Source organism: Callorhinchus milii, unplaced genomic scaffold, assembly GCF_018977255.1.
Source record: "Callorhinchus milii isolate IMCB2004 unplaced genomic scaffold, IMCB_Cmil_1.0 Scaffold3, whole genome shotgun sequence".
Classification (NCBI taxonomy): domain Eukaryota; kingdom Metazoa; phylum Chordata; class Chondrichthyes; order Chimaeriformes; family Callorhinchidae; genus Callorhinchus; species Callorhinchus milii.
In genome coordinates this window covers 70,895,419-70,918,103 of record NW_024704744.1, presented here as the reverse complement: position 1 = coordinate 70,918,103, position 22,685 = coordinate 70,895,419, and the positions used below count along the sequence as shown (strand labels likewise).

General features: G+C 42.3%; 1 protein-coding gene across 6 annotated transcripts in view; it reads left to right on the top strand.

Annotated features, from left to right (window-relative positions):
• syne1b (spectrin repeat containing, nuclear envelope 1b) overlaps positions 1–22,685 on the top strand; it is a 233,595-nt gene that overhangs the window by 179,126 nt on the left and 31,784 nt on the right. For all 6 annotated transcript variants that reach the window (XM_007894396.2, XM_042332964.1, XM_042332961.1 and 3 more), the window contains 7 exons: positions 691–785; positions 1,144–1,381; positions 2,173–2,367; positions 4,246–4,371; positions 4,653–4,808; positions 11,129–11,287; positions 12,577–12,743. In XM_007894396.2, the coding sequence (XP_007892587.2) occupies positions 691–785; positions 1,144–1,381; positions 2,173–2,367; positions 4,246–4,371; positions 4,653–4,808; positions 11,129–11,287; positions 12,577–12,743 (1,136 nt within the window). The remainder of the gene's footprint in view (positions 1–690; positions 786–1,143; positions 1,382–2,172; positions 2,368–4,245; positions 4,372–4,652; positions 4,809–11,128; positions 11,288–12,576; positions 12,744–22,685) is intronic.

The window sequence follows — 22,685 nt, the reverse complement described above, 5'->3', positions numbered from 1 at the left end:
AATGAAGATACCTAAAGACTATAGGGTTTATTATACAAATTATGTAAACTATTTGTGAAGTTTTTTGATGCCATTTGTAAAATCAGGTGGACAGAGGGAACTGTCCTTAATTATGCAATAAACCAATTATTGATTGTTAATTAGATTACATTTCATCCAGGTATTTCATCCCCTCTGTAAATGTGCCTTTACAAATATGTGCTACACAGTCAACTCACATAGTGATATCCCCTAGAATAATGGTCACTTGTATAACTATACAACTAAGGTTAGTGATGCAACCAATTCCTCGACAGCCGTTTTGTCACAATTGGGCTGAGTCAGATGAAGTGTTTTTCACCTCATTTCATTCCTTCAGGAAATGAGAATGAATCCCAAGTTTTTTTTCTCTCTAATTACCTACTTAACACGAACAGCTGTTGAAACCAAGTCGGTAACAGTGGTTAAAAATATGTAATTGGATAGATATGTGAGGTGCAATGTTCCTGGTACTAGGAAGGAGAATGGGATTAGAGTGGAAAGTTCCACGGGGTGGGGGGGACCAGTCCCAGTAACCGTATGGACAAGATGGGTTGAATGGCTTCCTTCAGTTCTGTAAATAAACAAATCGATGGCTTTCGACGCTCATTGACGTTTTTCTGCCTGCACTTTGCACGCTCTGTGTAACCACAATGCTTGTGTCCCGAGCAGCTGTTTCAGGCAGAGATGTTCAGCCGACAGCAGATCCTGCACTCGATCATCAGTGACGGACAGCACCTACTGCAACAAGGGCAGGTGGATGATAGGTAACGGCTCTAGTTTGCTCTGTCACTCTTTACACACCAGCAATAATTATTTTAACATTTGGATATTAAGACAGGATGAGATTTGATTTCAATATAAATACCTTGTCATTTTAATTCATGCCTACTATGAACCAGAATCGGGTTATAGGTTCACTGGTTTCAGTCCCGTGTTACTCTTTGTAACTCTTACTTGGCCCATCGCAGGCATTTGCAGGGAGACGATAGGCACTTCCCCTGGGTAGAGAATGGGGAGATTGGGTCTCCCTAGGCTGTAGATGTCCTGCAGCAAAGTGTGGGGAGACCTAAAGCTCTGGGATGTAATAATACAAATATAACACTTTCTCTCCCTTTCGTTCAGGGATGAGTTTAACTTGAAGCTGGCTATGTTAAGTAACCAGTGGCAGGGAGTGATCCGACGGGCACAGCAGAGAAGAGGAATCATTGACAGTCAGATCCGCCAGTGGCAGCGTTACCGGGAGATGGCCGAAAAGTTGAGGAAATGGTTGGTGGAAACGTCCTGTCAGCCGCAGACCAGGCTGGGCAGTGGCACATGCATCCCACTGCAGCAGGCCAGGGCTTTGCTGGATGAGGTGCAGGTAGGCAATGTCAACAACAAGTCTGCAGTCTGTCAGCTGTCCACTCTTCATTGGACAGGAACAAAGCTTAGTTTCCAAGGTGCAAACTCATCAATTGTCATTCTTGCTGTAGCTGTATTGGAAGGGTGTTGGTGCTATAAGGGTTTCTGCTGGAAGATATGTGGATGAGAAGTTAGTAATGGAGCAGGGCACAGCCAACCTGAGAGAACAACCAATGCTCCTTTGTGTGTGTGTGTGTGTGTGTGGGTGGGTGGGTGGGTGGGGTGGTGGGGGATAATCAGTATCGGTTGCGGATCTATCATTAATAGTAAACAAAATGATGAGCAGCACCTTAGATAGAGGAATGTTCAGCACTTGCTGACCTGGAAACCTGACAGGCCTGGTGACACCCAGTTGAGTTTCTGTAAGTCTTGCCGTGCAAAGCCTTGTACGTGATGCAGCAAGACATACTCCAACCTGTGTTTCACCATCTGTGCTCAGTCTACTTGCCACAACTATCTAACCCACTGCTTCATATTGCAGCTGTTTACTTTAACCTCAGTTACAGTCTTCTCTGCATTTACCTAAGCCACTTAATGTTCTATTCAATGAACGACTTAGAATGCTTCCATCATAATCTGTCCGGTCACTCAGTGAAATGCTTTGATTGCTAATTTCAGCATTCAGTTATTTCACCTGAGATCTATTTTCCTTTTTGAAAAAGGGGTGTCTGTTTGCCTGCATCTTGTACTCTAAACTGGTCCTTCCCTCTCTCAAGCCCAGCAGATTTTGATGAATGTTCTGTTTTGCAGTTAAAAGAGAAAGTGCTGCAGCGGCAGCAGGGGAGCTATATCCTGACAGTGGAGGCTGGTAAGCAACTCCTGCTCTCAGCTGATGGTGGTTCCGAGGCTGTCCTGCATACTGAGCTCACCGAGATCCAAGAGCAATGGAAGGCTGCTCACGTCCACCTGGAGGAGCAAAGGAAACAACTCACCATTTTACTAAAAGTAGGTGTCTGTTCCTGGAGGGAATTCTTGCATGCTTGCGATCTCAATTGACACTTTGAGAGTTAATTACACTAAGACTTGTACTCGGTGGGAAAAATTTTGATACAAGACATGGACCTCTCACCAACTGGGAGGTCTGGAGGCTAACTGGTGAGATTCACTTGCAACAGGATGAGATGTCAAGTGTACCTTGTGCCATGTATTTTTTGTCCATAAGTGTCCCCCAGTCCTTGCAAAATAGCAACAGAGAAATATTGTGTAAGCCGCTCAGGTCATTCAGGGAGAAATGTTAGTGGAAGGAAGGATGTGGCATGGCTGAACATTTGGCATTGTGGCTGTCTTGACTTTGAGGATCAGGAAGTATCTTTACAGACATTAACCCCAAGAGATAGAATAAATGAGATGAAGTCTATGATAGCCAGTTTTGGAAAGAGATGGCTAAATGGCCTTTTATCATCCTGGCTTATGTTAAAATAGATGTTCCTCTAGCATGGTGTGATTGCTTTAATGCTTTGACATTGACCCATTGTGATTCTACAAAAGGCCTGTTGTGTGTCTGAAGGAAATGGAATAATTTGTAGGCTAACAACAAATTTAAAGCTGCTTTGATGCTCTTAATATCTCTTCAGCGAGTATCTAATTGAGAGATCTATAAAGGACTGTTAGGACTTGAAATGTGAATCATATTGTGAACTCACTGAGTTCATGGCCTGAAATGCATCTATCATTAGCTTGAAAGGCATCAGGAAAAACCGGCATTACAGAAAGTCTTGTAGTAAACATATGTTTGAGGTTATTCTGTCGAGACAGTGGGAAAGTATGCAAATTGAAGACATATTATCTGAGCAGAATATTCTTGTGCCTTTTGAGATCATCCCTGCAAACTTTATTATCGTGCTTGAATCACAAACAGTGCAGGGGATCTGCAGGAAGCTGTCCCATGGAATGCCTGGATGTGGACTTGCAGCTCTCACTCAGCTCCTGGAGTTAGTGTATTTGGTGAATGCAGGCAGAGTCTCTATCTGTTAGCAAGGGTGACCACATAGCTGGGTAAGTCACTGTGAGCCCGGTGACTGGCATTAGACATTATCGGAGGAGATCATAAAATGCCCTTCACAGCTTTTAAAATGTCGTCTTATGTGTACTGAGAAGCATTTGTTAGACCTTTCTGATCGTGGATAAAATTGCTTTAAACAATAATTTAAAAATAAATCTGAACTTGTGAATGCTTTTGTGATGCACATGATCTTATCCCTGGTGTTTAATTTTTTTGCATTACTCACTGGACGGTTTTAATCTCCCTCTGCCATTCTGTTCATTTTCCTACTAAACATTACATGGAAATTTTTCATAAAATACCATACGATCAAGCCTTTCTTTCCTCATGTCAGAAGACTGGAAATGATCTTATTAACCGGGTTTGTTTTCTGAAACAAAATATGTGCCACGTCATAAAGCTTGCTTTGTCTTTATAACTGTTACATCAGTATTGTAGTGGTTATTTGATATGCTTTGCTACAGTTTCCCTGCCCAATTTTGAGCCTTGTTGGAAAGACACAGATCCATATAATTGGCTTGCCAAACGTGTTAAGTAAATCCAGAGCTCTCTATTCTGCTTGCACACAACACGTAACGCACTCTGTCTGAGGGGCCTAACAATTGGATAGTATCTGCTCTTGTACATCCGCAACTCTGCTCTATAAATACTGCAGTAGCGTATTGGCAGGTTCAACTCGGATGGCTTATTGATGGAGTTTTGCAGCCTGGAATTCTGCATTGTCTGAGTGGTCTGTGGTTGAAACATTCTTCGCTTTCCCCCCTGTACATTTTGAATTGATTTTCTACAAGTCTAATCAATGCCATTAATGCCTTTTACAGGACTGGGAACGATGTGAGAAACAAATCTGCGCTTCCCTTGAGAAACTGAGGTCTTTCAAAAAGAAGCTCTCTCAGCCGCTGCCTGACCACCATGAAGAGCTACACACTGAGCAGATGAGATGCATGGTGAAGTTATATTTCCTGTTTCTTTGTTACTGCTGGTTTAAGATTCAGTGTTTGATTAACACACGGTCGTTGTCGTTTTCAAAAGTTTTCACGCTCCCACCGACTGCTCTATTTATGCACCAGAATAGCATAGATTTATTATCAATCTGACTGTCTATTTCGCAGCTGTAGTTAAACTTCATAACCCCGAGATAAGGACATCCTTTCCCTGTCTTTCTGTGGTTTTCCAAATAGCACTAGATCTCAATTTTAATGCAGATTGTTTGACAATCTCACTGTAGGAACTGGAAAGCTCCTTCGAAGGATGGACTGACGACCTGACCCATCTCTCAATTCTGAAGGACACACTGTCTAACTATGTTAGCGCTGATGATCTTTCAATACTGCAGGAACGCATTGAGCTTTTACATAGGCAGTGGGATGAACTGTGCCACCAGGTAAGAAAATGATCATTTGTCATGAAATCCCTTGGTCACCTTCCCCTTCTCTCCCCATTTTCCACCTTGCTCAGGTTCCAGTTCTCCCTTTTGAGGGCTTTGAGGCATCATTCTATATGAAAAGTGCTACATAAGTGGAAGTTGTTTCCTATGTTGCTATTTTCCTTCATTCAACAATTTCCATTTAACCCTTAAGCCATTGTGTATTTTAAAAAAATGATTATCCTGTATTGGCTCTTTGAGAATGATGGCCTTGCTTGGTATAGAATAGGTCATACACATCATCAATTTAGCACCTCTGTGCTAAATTAACTGATCTCAGCCACGTCAATAATTGGGCTCAGTACCAGCTAAGTTGCAGAGGGGAAATAGAAGTCAGCATTCCTGCTCCTCATTGTTCTCCATTGATCTATGCTGGTAAATGTGTATTGGGCATCAGGTCTCTCTAGCTTTCCCTCTAGTCTTTTATTCTTAGAAAAGAATTTTAAACGTGCGTACTCTGCTCTTTTTGAAGATGGCAAAAAATCTTAAAAATCAACCTCTAAAGCTGATTTTTCAGCCAATCTTATACCCGACTCTTAAGGGATGATGAGATTGTTATCATAGATTCATTGTTCACCAAGTGAGATACTTCCATGCCAGCAAACTGTGTATTTAAGAGCTTCAGGACGCTACCCCGCATGACGGGTGCTATATTAAGGCAAGTTGTTGTTGTATTTGACTCCGGCCTTGTTGAGTTAATATCACTCCTGAGGGTCTTTCCATAGAATGTAAGATAGGCTTTTGTTGTCCACTTGTTTCAAATTGTGAAACTAATCTGCACTCCCGATTGTCTCAATTGCTATCGATGCTGTGGCACTGTGCCATACAATCCAAAATAGTCATAGATTCGATTCCGGGTGCTCTTGCACAATTCCCAGCAAAGGTCACTGGGAAGAGATCAGGTATAGGAACTCTACTTGATACAAATGCAACTACTGTGTGTGTTTCGAAGCCCAGGGAAAAAACAGTGATCTTACACAAATTTGCATCAGCAGCAGACTAAGGGGTAAAGGCACGATGATGCATTGAATTTGAATCTGCCGACAGAACGAAGGCAATTCAATTAAAATATGTATTATTAATGTGTTGATGCGTTTAAGTCAGGCAATCTACTCTCATCAGCATTTCAGACCTACCAGGAATTTAAAACAACATCTACTCTGTTACCTGCATCATTGGAGTTCTTTTGTTGATGTTATGGAAATAGACAAGTTTAGAAAGAAAACATCTGGATTCTAACCAGATGACACAAATTAGAGGACTGCCATATGCCTGTTGAGTAAGAAGTAAATTTTCTCTGTGGTTGAATTTGCACATGGCTGGTCTCGATTTATTGAACTTTTGCAGTAGCGAACTCATTTGGTAGTACCAGTAAAAAAAGAACCCACAAACAGGATGTGTGTTAATCTCTGAACCTGTGAACGGTTTCCTGACAGCATAAGATGGAAGGAAGCATTGCGAGCAGGTCTGTTTTAAAGTGAACATTTTTAATTGTTAAAACTAATGTTGAAATGTGCATCCTATTGGAAGAATGGATGTGGTTTTCCAGGATTTGCTTCACGCATAATTCAGGTGCTATCTTCTGTGATGGGGCAAATATGATGAACTTTGTGTAGTGAACTTTGTGTGACTAATTAGTTGTGTGTAGCAAAATGCTCTACTTACAGAGCTCCTGCCGTGACTGAAAGGGCTGCGCATAATTCATAATTACTTTTTCAAGTTAAAGAGCAGCAGCTACTTTATTATTTTTCTGGTGTCTTGAATCATACGATGTATGTCGTGCTTCTTGGCATTAAGCAGTGCAGCTCAGTCTTTTAAATTAAAACCATAAATACTGTATCTTCTGGCAAAAAGATATGACCTAAATTTTGCTCTTTTTTTCCGCCAAAGTTAGCTTTGAAATACCTTGTGACGTGTCATTTGAACTTCCTTTTCACTGCAAATATAATTTCGGCACATGTCTTAAGATTTAGGTTTGCATTGGTTTGGGAAACACACAGAAGCAACAGTTTATGTGAGAAGCAATTGCTTGGATGGTGTGTGATATAAATTGTTCCCTCACTGCAACAAGAATGGACTTGGGTTTTTATTAGGTGTGGGTGTAAGTGTATGTTTTCCCCCCCACCCTGTAAAATGTCAAACTAAAAGGCTTCCTGTTTATTTTGGGAAAAAATTGATATGTTTCAATTTAGATTTTCATTTTTTTTAGAAAAATCTAACCTTTCCTCTGTACTGATTCTTTTTTTAATTTTTTTATTAAACAAAAAAGACCCTCCAGCACATCCTTTCCAGTTGAGCTGTGGTGTCTGTCGCCTCTGTGTCTGCCCCAAGGGCACCAACACACGGAGGTGATGTGTTAAGACAACCAGCGTTTAAAATCGTGACCCTGGCATGCAACAGGATGCTGCAGTGCTGAAAATACATTCACTGATTGATTGATTTACCACCGCAATGCACTACAAATTTACATTTATATAGCACCCTTCGTAGTATAGCTTAACGGTCCCGGTTTGGCAATTTATGTGAGGTCATTTATGATTACTTATTATTATAACTAATTGGTAAGAAAGGTTTCTTTCTTACCAATTAGTCATTACAAAGGTTTCTTTCTTACCGATTGCTGTCATTACAAGTTGCAGCTTTACATTTTGTTTTTAAATTCCCGCTAGCCATGCTCTATTGTTGACAGCCACATATTGCAGTCCTGCAGCCCAATGGTTAGAGCACTCGCCTCACAAGCGAATGACCTAGGTTTGATTCCTGGCAGGGTGAAATCTTGGGAAAGTTTCCTTACTCCACATGCCTGATAATAATAATCCCTCAAGAAAAAAATTAATTAATTAGTAATTTGGTCACTCAAACCACGACTGTTTGTGGGACACTGCTGTGTGCAATTGGGTGTTTAGCACACAAATATACAGTCCATTTGCTTTACAATATATTCTGTGAAGCGCTTTGACTTTGAAACATCTCGAAGACGTGAAAAGTGCTATATCAAATGCAAGAATTTTTTTTAATTTTATTTATATTAGTATCAACGTCAGTATGTTGCTTCAGGTATTTTTCCTGTTTACCTAGCAATAAGTAGGAACCCGGTTGTTAGTCGATTGACGGATCACTTTCCAGAAGGTAATAATCCCTTCCAAAAAATAAAATAGTAATTTGATCACTCACTCCATGACTGTTTGTGGGACACTGCTGTTAGCAATTGGCTGCCAAATTTTACCCACAAAATACACAGTCACTACACTTTACAGTATATTCTGTGAAGTGCTTTGAGGTGTCTTGAAGCCATGATAAGGTGTTATATGAAATGTAAGGATTATTATTATTAACTTATAAAAGTTAAGCTTGCAACCAGGAAAGGAATAATAAGTTTTATATTATATCAACTTTAATAATAACTTCTAAAAGTTAAGATTGAAACCAGGAAAGCAACAGACTCTGCCTTTTGGTTACTTTGACCACAAATCAATTCCTTTCTGGCTGGTCCAGGCTAGACATTAATTTCCAACGGAAAATAAGCAGCGCATAGAAAGGTTTTCAATGTTCAGTAATGCAGTTGCATATTTAAGAGAGTTGGATACTGTATTGTATTGTCATGGCAGAACAACAGTCAGTGAATTTATATTCATAAGAATTCCTATAAGGCACAATGAATTATAAGGCATAATGCTTTGATTCAAAAATTAATAAAGCTGATTTAGTACCTTATGTTGTCAAACATTGCAAAGTGCTTCACAGGATTTTACTGCAAAGTGTATTTGAAGGCAAAAATTACTTTTGAAAAGAGGAAACTTAGCTATATTAATCCTCGTGTCAAGCAGTGAGTTAGTTGGTTTAACAAAAGATTCTTGCTGTTTTACCAAGCAAGCAACACTGGTAACTACAAGATGGTGACCCGCACAACAAGACCAACATCCTTGATATATATGTGATGACAGATACATCTGGACGTCCATGTGCCAATATCACTGCCATCATTTGGAATGTAATGTCAGTGCAGCCTTAATCCAACTTTCAAAGCAGTGACCACTCCTGTTCTGTGTAATTGTTGCATTGCACATGTGTTACTCAACTCTCTTATACAACTGCATTTCTGAACAGTGAAAACCTTTTTGTGCGTGGTTTCTTTAGTGCAGGGAATTAATGCCTAGCCTGGACCTGCCAGAACTGAATTCATTTGTGATCAAAGTGTAGTCTGTTCCTTTCCTGGTTTCAAGCTTAACTTTTTTATCATTATCATCTGATAAAGTTGACCCAGCTGCAGTCTTCAAAGAGGAATGAAGAAAACAAGCCACTCATTCCATCAACAGACAGATAATACCTATCCCATCCTTGATCTGGCCTCACACATACTGCCTCTGAGAGGAAAGTATCATAGAGCTCCTCTCTGATTCCCTATAATTAAGTGCAATATTCACCCATTTGCACATCTCCACAATGTTACCATAATAACATTTTCCGTATTTTCTGTCCCCAACATTACACAAAGCCCTGTTTCCTACAGAGTATTAGTGTGCACCTAATACTTGACGTAACAACAATTTGGAGAGGTTTCAGAGACTCCAGTCAGAAGTGGGAAGGTGAACAGACAATTCAGCTTCAGTTATTCTACAGAGAGACCTGAATATATTTAATGGGTTATCCAGGGATCCAAAATGTATCAGCAAATTCAAACGGCAATTAGATTAAGTATGAAAGAGCGAGATATTTATCTTTGTATTATTGGTAATGCTATTTAAAGTCCATAGCTTTTGCCCATTTGTCTGCACCTTCATTTCCTATTGTCTAGAAAATACACCATCACTGCACTTTACAGTAAATCTAGTGAAGAGCTTTGACATGCCCTTTGAGATGTGAAAGGTTCAATAACAAAATCATTGTTTGTTGCTGGTTCCTTTTGCTAAGCCAGTTTCAATCCAAGTTACTTTAAATGTTTCACGGGTGGAATATTATCAAGTGCCTCTGAAAGGACAAGTGAGCTCTATTGACCAGCTAGCCATCAGCCACTATTTTAGTTACTTCTCAGAGAATTCCAATAGATTTGTGAGGCTTATTCTATTGCTTCCAAATCTGAACTGATGTATATAGAGCCGATGGTTGATATACTGTTCTCAGGCCTGTTCACCACTGCATTAGGATACCTGATCTATGATTTATAATATGAGGTATGAATCATAATGTACCTCTATGATGCTCTTTTGGTAATCGTTCCCCCACCATCCCCCATCCCAGGCTCAGTTGCCCAATCAGCATTGTCGAGCGGTTTGAAGTGTCCTCCCAACATGAAAGGCACTCGTTAACTGTGAATTGTATTGTATTTCCAGGCTCGTGTCTCACTCATTTTTGAATAATAGAACTGCTGCCATCATCTGAAATATGACCTTAAGTATCACATTACTGGTGACCAATAGCAAAGGTTCTGTTTAATGCCTGTCTCCACAGTGTAGAAGGCAATCAATGATTTGTGTTGTTTGTGACATTTTGTGGAGGTTGGTTTTGCTAATTGAATAGTTGCAGCATCTTGGGACGTCCTCCCGACATGAAAGGCGGTTTACAAATGTAACTTTGTTGTTGTTTGTTGTTGTAGTTAAGGACTGGTGATTCAGTGCTAAATGCACACGTTCCCTGGAATGTCAATATTGAGCTAACAGTATGCTGTATGTGGGGATGTCTGCGTTCCTGATCAGAGCATGGGTGGTGTGGCCTCAGGTCTGAGGGTGGAACCAATGGTGCTGCAGGCTGATATCCCACCAGCATATCTATGGAGCTAGATGCTGGTGAGGCCCAGGGGTCCCAAACCAGGGAGAACCCAACAGTGGCTGGTGATGGACTTTAGCAACGGCGCCCTTTAGTGGCCTGGAGGAGCTCCCTTCCAGAATGGGATCATCCATGTTCCCCTGCAGATGGGAAGCATATTAGATGGTCTTAGAGAGGAGCCTTGGGGATATAAAGGGTTTTCCCATGTCCGGGAACACTGAGTCCAGACAGGAGCAGGTAAGGGAGCTGATGTCATGTACTGTGGGGGCCTCTTCACGTGGTTGCTGTTAATTTGTTGCATTTGCATTCATAAAATCATGCAATGAAGTCCCCCAATATACTTTCCTGCATTAAGGGTGCTATATGAATGTAATTTGCTGTTTCTGTAAAGGATTGTTCCTTTACCATTTTTGGCTGTTGTTGATTGCTCCTTGCCCAACCTGCCTCAATATTTTACGAAGGACCCGCTTTATTACACAGGGTAGAGTCAACTTTCCTCCATTGTAATTTTCCAGGTGTCGTTGCGCAGGCAGCAGGTCACAGAGAAACTGAATGAGTGGGCAGTGTTCAATGAGAAGAACAAGGAACTCTGCGAATGGCTGACCCAAATGGAAAGCAAAGTTTCACAGAATGGAGACATCAGCATTGAGGAAATGATCGATAAGCTGAAGAAGGTACAGCAGCAATTCACAATTCCCAACCAACCATCTTTACCAATGTTTGTTAAATCTATTTACTGTAAACACCTATGGCCAAATTGTTTTCTATTTGTGGAGTCCTATAGCGTACTGGTTAGAGCACTTGCTTCGCAAGCAAGAGGACCTGGTTTTGATATCCAGGCAGGGCGAAATGTTAGGCAAGTTTCCTTACTCCACATGCCTAACTCACATACCTCTGTTTAACTCACAGTAAGTGGTAATCTGGTTGTTAATCGAATGATGGATCACTTTTCTGGGGGTAGTAATCCCTTCAAAAAAATAATAATGATAATTTGGTCACTCAATCCATGACTGTTTGTGGGACACTGCTGTGTGCAATTGGCTGCTGTGTTTTGCCTACAAAGTATACAGTCAATTCATTTTACAGTATATTCTGTGATGCGCTTTGAGACATCTCGAAGACGTGATAAGACTTTGTATCAAATACAAGGATTATTATTGTTATTGTTTGCAGCGCATGAGAACAAGAAGAAATTACCCTTAGGATAATTTCTTTCACTCAGAGTTGTTGGGTTGGAAAAATGCTGCCAAGTAAAGTGGTAGAGACAGAGTCCATTGTGAGTTTCACGGGGGAAGCTGACAGGTATAGAAAGGATAGAGGCTTGAAGGGGTAAGGGGTTAATGCAGGACAGTGAGATTGAATGAACATCATGCTCTGAGAGCCATTGAGACCCACCCTATAGGCTAAAAGGCTTCTTCCTGTGCTGTAAATTTCTATAACAAATCATGTCCAATTCTGCAACAATAATGTATTTAAGACAAATTGAAGTGAACTTGATGTGGCTATCCATTTTGTTGATTGAAAGAAAGGGGAAAATGTATGTTTGGGGAAATCATAAACAACAACAACAATTTGCACTTGTATAGCGCCCTGTATCAAATTCCTCAGAGAAAAAAATCACATAGCAATTCAAGTTATAGAACAGTTGTGAATGAATCAAACCCAAGGCTGGATGCAAATTTGTGAGCTGATTCCAGCTGGCTTATCCCTTTCATCACAATCCACCTCTGTGTGTCCAAAATAGCCAAAGATGTGCACAAATCTTGTTTTGTGTAGATGAAAACGGATAAGTACTGGCTGAAATAAACAAATATGGACTCAGTCTAATTTCTTTGAATTTTTGCTTGTTCAGCCCTGTTTATTTTGACCTGCAAAGCATTCAGTGTGTAATATGGGAAGTAAAAGTTGATTATTGATTAGCAAGCACTCTGCGTCTTTCCAACGTCACTGTTTGTCACTGCAGGATTACCAGGAGGAAATCTCAGCCGCCAGTGAGAACAAGATGCAGCTGCAGCAGATGGGCCAACGGCTTGTTCGAGCCAGCCATGAAAGCAAAGCATCTGAGATCGAGTACAAACTGGGCAAAGTCAGCGACCGTTGGCAGCACCTCTTGGACCTAATTGGCGCACGGTAGGTGTTAATGTGCCATCTTATAGCTTTCAGTCCAAGACGATGACTGTAAAATTGAGATTGGTTCATTTAAATCAAGCCATTGGAGTAATTTAACATGTGATCAGAGACCAAAATAGGAGGGGCAAATAATCTGTTACATTGAAGATGCAGTAAACCTCTGTACAAACTCTGCATCTATTCTCATCACTTTGCAAAAATATCCAAAGACTGCACTTTGTACTGCATGTCTGACATATAACCAGCAGAAGTAAGCAATTTTAAGGCTACAGTTTGATCTCTGGATTCAGGCGAATTGTAAGCCACATGAATTTTGCTTCCTATTAATTATTTTGTATTGAATAAATCTCTGATCCCTGCAAGATCTAATTAGTTTTTAAAAAGAAGCTAGTCTTTATTTTATTTGTGAAAAAGTATAAAAATGTGCTCTAATTTGAAGCTAAATATAGAACACAGCTTGAAGCAGACATCAAGGTCAATGAAGTTTGCATAAGGGGTTGAAATTACTGATTTGAAACTCCTCAGTCACCCTTGAGGATTGATGTTGGTGACTTTTCTGAAAGACCAGAGAGTGGAATGGGCCATGAGGTAACTGTGTTTGCTCTATGGCAGTTTTTTCTTCTGGAATTTTGTTGATTTAGGGAAATTGTCGAGCCTAATGTGTATTTCCCATCTCTTTTCCTAATATGGAAATTAGACCACCTTGTTGCTGTTTGTGTGGGTATGACACTGTGACACCAGAAAGCCAGTTGCACTGATTTACTTGAACACACAATCTACAAAAAATACTGCTTAAACTTCCTTGTTTCAGTTTAAAATCTTCTTAAGCAGATGTTGCAGTAGACTGTTGTATGCCATGTTATTTATGCAGTTTGATCAAAAAATATGGTTTTACGTAAAGGGTTATTAGAATATGGGTTGAATTGGCACAGGTGGGTATTAAAGATGAGTGAATTGTCATTTGAAAAATAAATTAGGTTGACACTTGAAGAATAAAGAAATTAAAGGTTATGGGCATTTAACATAGAAATGAGATCAGAGTAGATAACCTTGGTGGAAAACTAATATAGTATAGGCACAATCGGCCATATGGTCTCCTCCTACGCTGAAATTTCTATGCTAAAGAGCTTTACTTATGAGTGGATAATGACTCAAAGTCAGCTGTTCTGCCTCACCAATGGAACTGTTCAACCAATCAAGGTGTGGTCCATCTATAAATATAATTTAATGTTCTGTCCTGTTTCCTATAGTAATAATAATAATTCTTGCATTTGATACAGCGTCTGATTACGTTGTTGAAACCACTCAAAAGTGCTTCACATGATTTACAGTAATCTATAGCATTTGAGGAGAATGTGGCAGCCAATAACATGTGGAAGCTAATAAAATAAAGAATGCCATAGATGATTCGTGGGAAATCAAAGAATCACATAGACTGTTCAACCTAGAAACAGGCCATGTGGCGCAACTAGTCTATACCGGTGTTTATACTCCACATGAGTCTTCACCCCTCGTAATCCGCTCTCCCGTACCCCTATTTATTCCCTTCTCCCTCATGTTGGAAACTTTTAAATACTTTGGTTTCTGCTTCATTGGGCAGTGAGTCGGTATTCTATCACTTTTTTTCTTAACATTGTATTCACCTTTTGACCCTCTCCCTTCTCACACTGGTATGTAACCTAATTCCGGGTCCGCTTCCTTCGGTTAGTCTCTGGTGACTTGATAAGCAGAGTATTGCCATCTCGGCTTTCCTCAGCATTTATCCAAATTTGCAGGCTATAATTTTGTAAAGTAGTTTATATTTGAAGAGCGATTTGGCTGAGCTACTTGACCAATGTCAGTGGCCATAGCTACTCTTCAGTACTTGAGGTTAGGAACACTGTGTGCGATTTTATCTTGCCAGCCCTTTTCTCTTTTTTCTCTTTGCCTTTCCTTCTCTCTCTCTCGCTCTCTAACCTTACACTGTAACAAATTGCTGGATGAGCACATTTGCTTCATGTTGCTGGTTCAAACCCGAAGAAAAATTCGCTCAGTCGATGCGTGTGTACATCTGCACAGCTTAAAAAAATTCACCAGCATTTTGGGACGGCTTTACTTGCACAACTGCAGCGGGCATATTGGCTATCCAATGTGTTGATAAGCTGTATTCTACTAGATCGCCTCCGGAATATCGCCAGATTACGGCACTACCTCACCCCTCACGCCGCTGAAACCCTGGTTCACGCCTTTGTCACCTCAAGGCTGGACTATGGGAACTCTCTCCTCGCCGGCCTTCCCGCCACCTCCCTCCACAAGCTGCAGGTCATTCAGAACTCTGCAGCTCGTGTACTGTCCCGCACCAGGCTTCGGGACCACATCACTCCCACCCTCGCTCGCCTCCACTGGCTCCCCATCCCCCAGAGGATCGAATACAAGATCCTCACCCTCACCTACAAGGCCATTCACGCCTTGCTCCTCCTACCTCTCCAACCTACTATCCCCTACCTACCCGCCCGTACCCTCCGTTCCTCTGGCTCCGGTCTGCTCCACGTCCCCCGCCCCAATCGCCCTACTATCGGTGGTCGGGCCTTCAGCCTCTCAGCCCCCAGGCTCTGGAACTCCATCCCCCAGTGCCTTTGCCTTCCTTCCTCCCTTTCCTCCTTCAAGGCCGGTCTCAAAACCTTTCTCTTTGACCGTGCCTTCAGCTCCCCTCTCGACTCTCTTCCTCCTCCTCGCTCCTTCCCTTCCCTCCCCTCACCCTCACCATTTCCCCCTCCTCTCTCCCTCCCTTCCCTCCCCTCACCCTGACCATTTCCCCCCTGCTCGGATCATGACCCAACTGTGCAGCGCCTTGGGACGTCCTCCTGACGTGAAAGGCGCTCTATAAATGGAATCTTGTTGTTGTTGTTGTTAATTGTCTGTACAGTGGTGTGAAAGTGAAAGCCAGGATATGTGAGTCAGAGAACATCAATAAAGCTCAAGAAGGCAGGAGCTAAAGTTAAGTCCTTCACCTATCAATTTATTGACCAATAAAAGAGACGGTCACTAGTTGTAGAAAGTAGTGAGAGTTGGAGCACTTAAAAGAGAATTGAATTGATTAATCACTCAGCGGACCGTGAACAGATATCTGTGTCGAAGATGGGAAGGGGAGAAGAGGATTTAACACTTCATTTGAAAGATTTGATTGACGCTGAATGTTTGGATCATTCTCGTGGCCATGGCTGTTTGTGGGACTTTGCTGTGTTCAAATTAGGTGCAGGATTGCCTACTAAATATAATCACTACACTTTACAGTGTGTCCTGTGAAGTTCTTGGAGATATCCTCCTCACTTGAAAGGCATGAGGTTTGTAAGGATTGTTAATATACTAAAACTACATCCTGCTGCTTGAGTTCTTCAGAGAAATCTTTCATCACTGATATTAACATCATATGATTGCTGTATTGTGATGTGGTGCCACCTGTCACATACATACTTCAACAGCTGCTTCTGATGTCTAAAAGCATCTGTTTGTGTCATTATAAATCACTCATTGTTGTATTGTGGATTTCTAAAATGCCTCGTTCATCTACATAAAAGAAAGTAAGTTTTGCAAATTGATATAGTTGCTCAAAGTGTCCGTAAAAGTGAAGTATAATGATAACATATTCAGACTATTGTACAAACTCAGTGGGGATAAATTGGCCTTTGTTGCACTGTGTTAATTAACGCTGGTGATCAAATTAAAGACCTTGTAATATTTAGCACATTGAATGGTTTGGGTGTGTGAGAGGCAGATTCCCAGTGTCGTTCCCAGTGAGAAATCACACACTTGGCTTGCATTGGATTTTTTTGTGCTAAGCTGCTATTTCGCTGTGTGGCAAGACAGTCTTGTCAGGTAATAATAATAATAATCCTTGTATTTGATATCATGCCTTATGTCATCAAGTCGAGTGCAAAGCGCTTCACATGATCCACTGTAAAGTTGATTTGGCTGTGAGTATTTTGCGGCCGTTAAGAAGGATGTCTTGTGGGGGAGTCACTTTCAGCCCATTGGGTACCAGTCTCTTTGTTAAATATCATGAGCTCAAAACATTAATCACCAGTGTCAATGCATCACAGGATTTATCACTATATGTGCACTGAACATTACAGTCAGAGGAGACTTCTGAAATCCAAATTAACCAAAATAACTAAAGCCAAACCAGAAAAGTAAAGTTAACCTTGTGCAGGGTGCCCCAAAAGTCGTGATACCACTACAAAGTCTAATAAGTCTTATAAAGAAATTATGATTTTTTTTAGATAATAGGGTAGCTTCACAACTTTTTGGTTAGGCTACATTTGCAGTATTGGAACTGGGTTTCCCATGAAATGCATGAGGGTAGGTTCACCCGACTAATTCCAGAGATGAGGAGTTACATCGTTGTGAAAAGTTAAGACGAGTTTTCATTTGGAACAGAGAAGATTAAGGGGGGTGGATCCAATATAGGTATTCAAAATTCTGAAAGGTTTTGAGAAGGCAGATAGTACAAGATTACTCTCATAGAAATTATAATAATAATTCTTTCAATTGATACATAGCCTTAACACACTGTCAAGATGTTTTAAAGTGCTTCACAGGATTCCCAATGTAGTTACTGTGTATTTGGTGGGCGAACAAGGCAGTCAATTTTGCACATGTCCCACAAACAACAACAACAAAATTACATTTGTATAGCACCTTTCGCGTTGGAAGGATGTCCCAAAGTGCTGGTTAGTCAGTGTTTCAGACCTGGGGTGGGGATCAAGGAGCGTGCAGGGCATGGGGGAAAGGAGGGTGATCGAAGTCATGGTTGAAGAGGAAGGTCTTGAGATGGGTCTTGAAGGAAGCAAGGGAGGGGGCGAGGTGGAGGGACTGTGGGAGTGAGTTCTGGAGGATGGGGGCAGAGTGACTGAAGGCCCGCCTGCTAGGGCGGGCGAGGCAGGGGACGTGAAGCAGGCTGGAGGATATTACAAATCTAAATTGCTGCTAAAAACCCCAACCCGTCTGCTCGAGCGCGGATGGCGGAAAACTGGGCTGACAGTTCACCACCAACTGTGGCTCGATCATCTGCACAGCTACCGCCGTTCCTTGACACGCGCAAAAACGGCCTTTAACTCCAACATCATCTTGGAGGCTAAACACAATCCTAAAATCCTTTATTCCACCACCCACTACCTCCTCCGTGCCCCCACCTAGGCCTCCTCAATCTTCACATCAAATGCCAAGTACGAGGAGATCATGGACTTCTTTTCATCTAAAATACACAACATCCGCCAGGCAGCCTCATCCACCTGCCCCTTGTCACCCACCACCACACCCTCTCTGTCCCCTTCACCCTCCCCATCATCTGCTCCTACCACCACCCCCATTCTACATTCCTTCCTCCCCAGCTCTCCCTCCACCCTCTCACCCACCATCACCTCCATGAAACCCACCACCTGCTGCGTCAACCCCCTCCCCATCAACCATCTGGTCACGCAGCTCCTCCTCTGCCCACTACTGGCTGATGTCATCAACCAGTCCCTCCCCTCCCGATCAGTCCCTGCCCCTCTCAAAACTGCTGTCATCACCCCCCTCCTCAAAAACCTTCCCTAGATTCCTCAAACCCCAGCCACTACCACCCCATTTCTAACCTGCCCTTCCTCGCAAAAGTCCTAGAATGCATTGTTGCCAATCAACTTTGCGCACACCTCTCCTCCCACTACCTATTCGAACCCCTCCAGTCCACTTTCCGCCCTGCCCATAGTACAGAGAAAGTCACAAACGACAACCTCTCCATCTGTGACCAGGGCTCTCTCTGCCTCCTTCTCCTGGACCTCTCCGCCGCGTTCGACACAGTCAATCACGCCATCCTCCTCCAACGCCTTTCCTCCATCATCCACCTCAGTGGGACTGCACTCGCCTGGTTTGAGTGCTGCCTCACAAACCGCCAGCAGTACATCTGCACAAACGGCTTCTCCTCTCGTTCTCACCCAGTTACCTGCGGGGCACCCCAAGGATCCATCCTTGGCCCCCTCCTCTTTCTGATCTACATGCTCCACCTTGGGGATGTCATCCGCAGACATGGGGTACATTTCCACATGTTTGCAGACAACACCCAACTCTATTTTTCCACCTCTCTTTGCGACCCCCAGTCCCCTGATGTTCTGTCAGCACTGCCTGTCAGACCTCAGGGACTGGATGAGCGCACGTTTCCTTCAGCTGAAAGTTGACAAGACAGAAGCCATTCTCTTTGGCTCTCGTCAACATCTAAAATCTCACGGTTCTCACCTCCTCCACCTACCCGACCTCCCCCTAAAACTCTCCGAACCCAAACGCAACCTAGGCGTCCAGTTCGACCCCCAATTATCGTTCCTCCCCACATCCAGTTCCTCACCAGCACCGCTTTCTTCCACCTCCGACGCATCGCCCGTCTTCACCAATACCTCTCTCCGAAAGCCGCTGAAACCCTAGTCCGTGCCTTTGTTACCTCTCGGTTGGACTATTCAAACGCCCTCCTCACCGGCCTCCCCTCCACTACCATTCATAAAATCCAGATTATTCGAAACTCTGCCGCCCGCATTCTCACCTGCACCGAACTTCGCTCCCCGATCACCCCAGTTCTTGCCAGACTGTACTGGCTGCCTGTCCCAGAGAGGATCGACTTCAAATCCTTCCACTCCTCTGCACCCCCCTACCTCTCTGACCTCCTCTCTCCTCAAAACAGTGCCAGCAGGCTTCATTCCTCCGGGTCTGGCCTCCTCTTGTCCCCTGAGTCCTCCGCTCAGCGGCCGTGCCTTCAGCCACTATGCCCCGAGGCTCTGGAACTCCCTTCCTCACTCCCTACGCCTCGCCCCATCTCTTCCTATTTTCAGGTCTCTGCTGAAGATCTTTCTTTTCGACCGCCCTTTGGTCACCTTCGTCCCCCTCCTCCATACGACATTAAAAAAAATGCAGTGAGACATAGATAGGTTAGATAATTGGGCAGGTAGGTGGCAGATGAAGTATAATGTAGGGAAGTGCGAAGTCATCCACCTACGTAGCAAAAACAGTAGAGCGGGTTATTTTTAGAAGGGGAGAGATTGGAATGTATTAGTGTCCAGAGGGACTTGGGTGTCCTTGTACACCAATCACAGAAAGTTAGTTTGCAGGTGCAGCAGGCGAACGGTATGTTAGCATTCATTATGAAAGGATTAGCGTATAAGAGTAGGGAAGTCTTGCTGCAACTGCATAGGGCCCTGGTGAGACCACACCTGGAATACTGTGTGCAGTTTTGGTCTCCTTATTTAAGGAAGGATGTACTTGCCTTGGAGGGGGTGCAGCATAGATTTACTGACCAATTTGGGCCTATATTCTCTAGAATATAGAAGAATTAGAGGGGATCTTATAGAAGCCTATAAGATCATCAAAGGGCATGATAGAGTAGATAGTGGGAGATTGTTTCCCCTGGTTGGAGAAACTAAAACCAGGGGTCACAACCTTAAAATCAGAGGACAGCCCTTTCGCACTGAGTTGAGGAAGAACTTCTTCACTCAAAGGGTGGTGAATGTATGGAACTCACTACCCCAAAGGGCTGTTGACGCTCAGTCCTTGAACATATTCAAGACTTGAGATAGATAGATTTCCTATTGCAAAAAGGATTAAGGGATATGGGGATAAGGCAGGGTCAGGTTATTAGCTGGAGTTAGATTAGAAGATCAGCCATGATAGAATGGCGGGGCAGGCTCGAAGGGCCGAATGGCCTACTCCTGCTCCTACATGTTATTATGTTATGAAGCGCTCTGAGACGCCGTCTGGCATGGAGGGCGCTATACAAATCCAAGTTGTTGTTGCTGTATTTCTGAATAGCAATTGCCATGGGATCGTTAACAGACAGGCAGACGAGACCTTCATTTAACGTCTCATCTGAAGGACGGCAGCTCTGACAATGCACCCCCCCCACCCACCCCCACCCATAATCCACAAACTTCCAACTCTGAGTCGAGTATGCTATGAACTGAGCCAGGCTGATGCACAATAGCGTAGGCACTTTGAGTATCAGAGAATCTTAGAATCCTACAGTCATCGTGCCCATGCTAGCTTTTGGAAAGAGCTATCCAATTAATTCCGCTCTTTCCCGATAGCCTTGCAATTTTTTTCTTTTCAAGGATATATCCAATTCCCTTTAGAAAGTTATTATTGAATCTGGTTCAACCATTCTTTCAGACAGTGCAATCCAGATTGTAGCAACTCACTGCTTAAAAACATTGATCATCATCTCCCCTCAGGTTCTTTTGCCAATTATCTTAAATCTGTGTCCTCTAGTTACCGACCCACCCACTAGTGGAAACAGTTTCTCCTTATTTACTCTTATCAAAATCCCTCAGAATTTTGAACACTACTGCCATGGGATCTTTAATGTCCACAAGAACAGGCAGACTTAACTTAGTTTTGTATCTCATCTAAAGGACAGCACCTCCAACAATGCAGTTCTCCTCCAGCATGCCATTAAAGCGTCAGCCTAGACTATATGAGGTCAAAATCAAAGCATTATAAAGGATTGCTGCAAAAATAGTCAAAATATTATATTCAAGATTCAGTTATATAATTGTCCTGAAGTTTTGCAGTGCTGTTTAACTCAGAAAATTCAGGAGAAAATGTATAATACTGAAGGTTTGCAAAAATCATAAAAGTAAAAAAAAATCAATTGCACATGTTGTTACTCTACAACTTTGCAGTGTAAAGATAGGTAAAGAGCTATGTAGCGATGGAAATTGGAACAATTACAATTCAAACCATGTCTTTACTTTGAACCTGACCTTTGGATGGGGAGCCTTTAATGTTTTTTTAAGACTAGTCTGTGGTTGAACAAGAGCTGGAATGAGGGATTTGAATCTTTTTCCCCCACTGATAAACTAATTAACTGAATTGCTGCAAATGTAGCCTAATTCAGCAGCAGGAATTTCAGTGGCTGGTGGTGGTGGTGGTTCTATACAGTCTGGGTAGTTTTCAGAGCTGAGGCCGAGGTTCTTGTTCGGGTATTACCAGCAACGTGTCCAGATTGCAATCATCTGGCCAGTCAGGGAACAGATTACAGACATTTTGGATTTCTCATTCTGCTGAATTGTGGGAGGTTGGACAAAAGAAGTTTTGTTTGAAATGAAAAGCTATGTTGAATTCTGTGCCGACTGCTCTGAGCACTCTGGGTTGCTGCTGAGCCTGTAGGGATTGTTTATAACTATGGCATTCCAAAATCTTGCAATAAAATGGTTCAAGGCAGTTTAACTCCTTGCCCACCAAAACATACTATTTCCTAACAGCATTTTTTTTTGGTGTTCACTTTAGTAGATCTAATTCTCAGAGAGAGAGAGTGTGTTTAAGTTCACTGTAATAGTACTGAAGGCTTGCACCCAAGTGCTTTGCATGTTTGTGATATTGTATGTTAATCATGCGTATTGTATTCACTGGAGATAGCTGTTCACTGCAGACGGAGTTCAGTCAGACTGTTGCAGCAAAAGCATTGTGTGCCCTCAGATCTTGTTTTTCGTTCGTCACGTACTTTGGCCGTGTATTTGCTCACTTATCCCAGATCAATGTGAAATGGTGCAGACTAGGGTTTCGGGTTGCTTTCTTGAAACTTTATAAATGTTTTATTGCAGATGGACAATGCTTTTAAAAAGTTTAACTTTATGGTATATTTAACTACTGTTGAAAATTGGCTGCCGTGTTTGCCTTGCAAATAGTCATTTAGCTCTACAGCAAATCCTGTGAAATATTTTGAGACATTTTGGCAGCGAGATAAGGCACCACATCAATTCTAAGTAATGATAATATTGTGATCTTGAAAATAGAGAAGCACTAAAGTAAATTCTGCCAATTTGCACACAGCAAACAAACAGCCACACGAGGTTTGGATGAAGAAGCCCCTTCAACTCATGTGATATCATCCTTCCAGAATATAAAAACTTTCTTCCATTACAGAACTAAATCCGCAGCATATTCAAA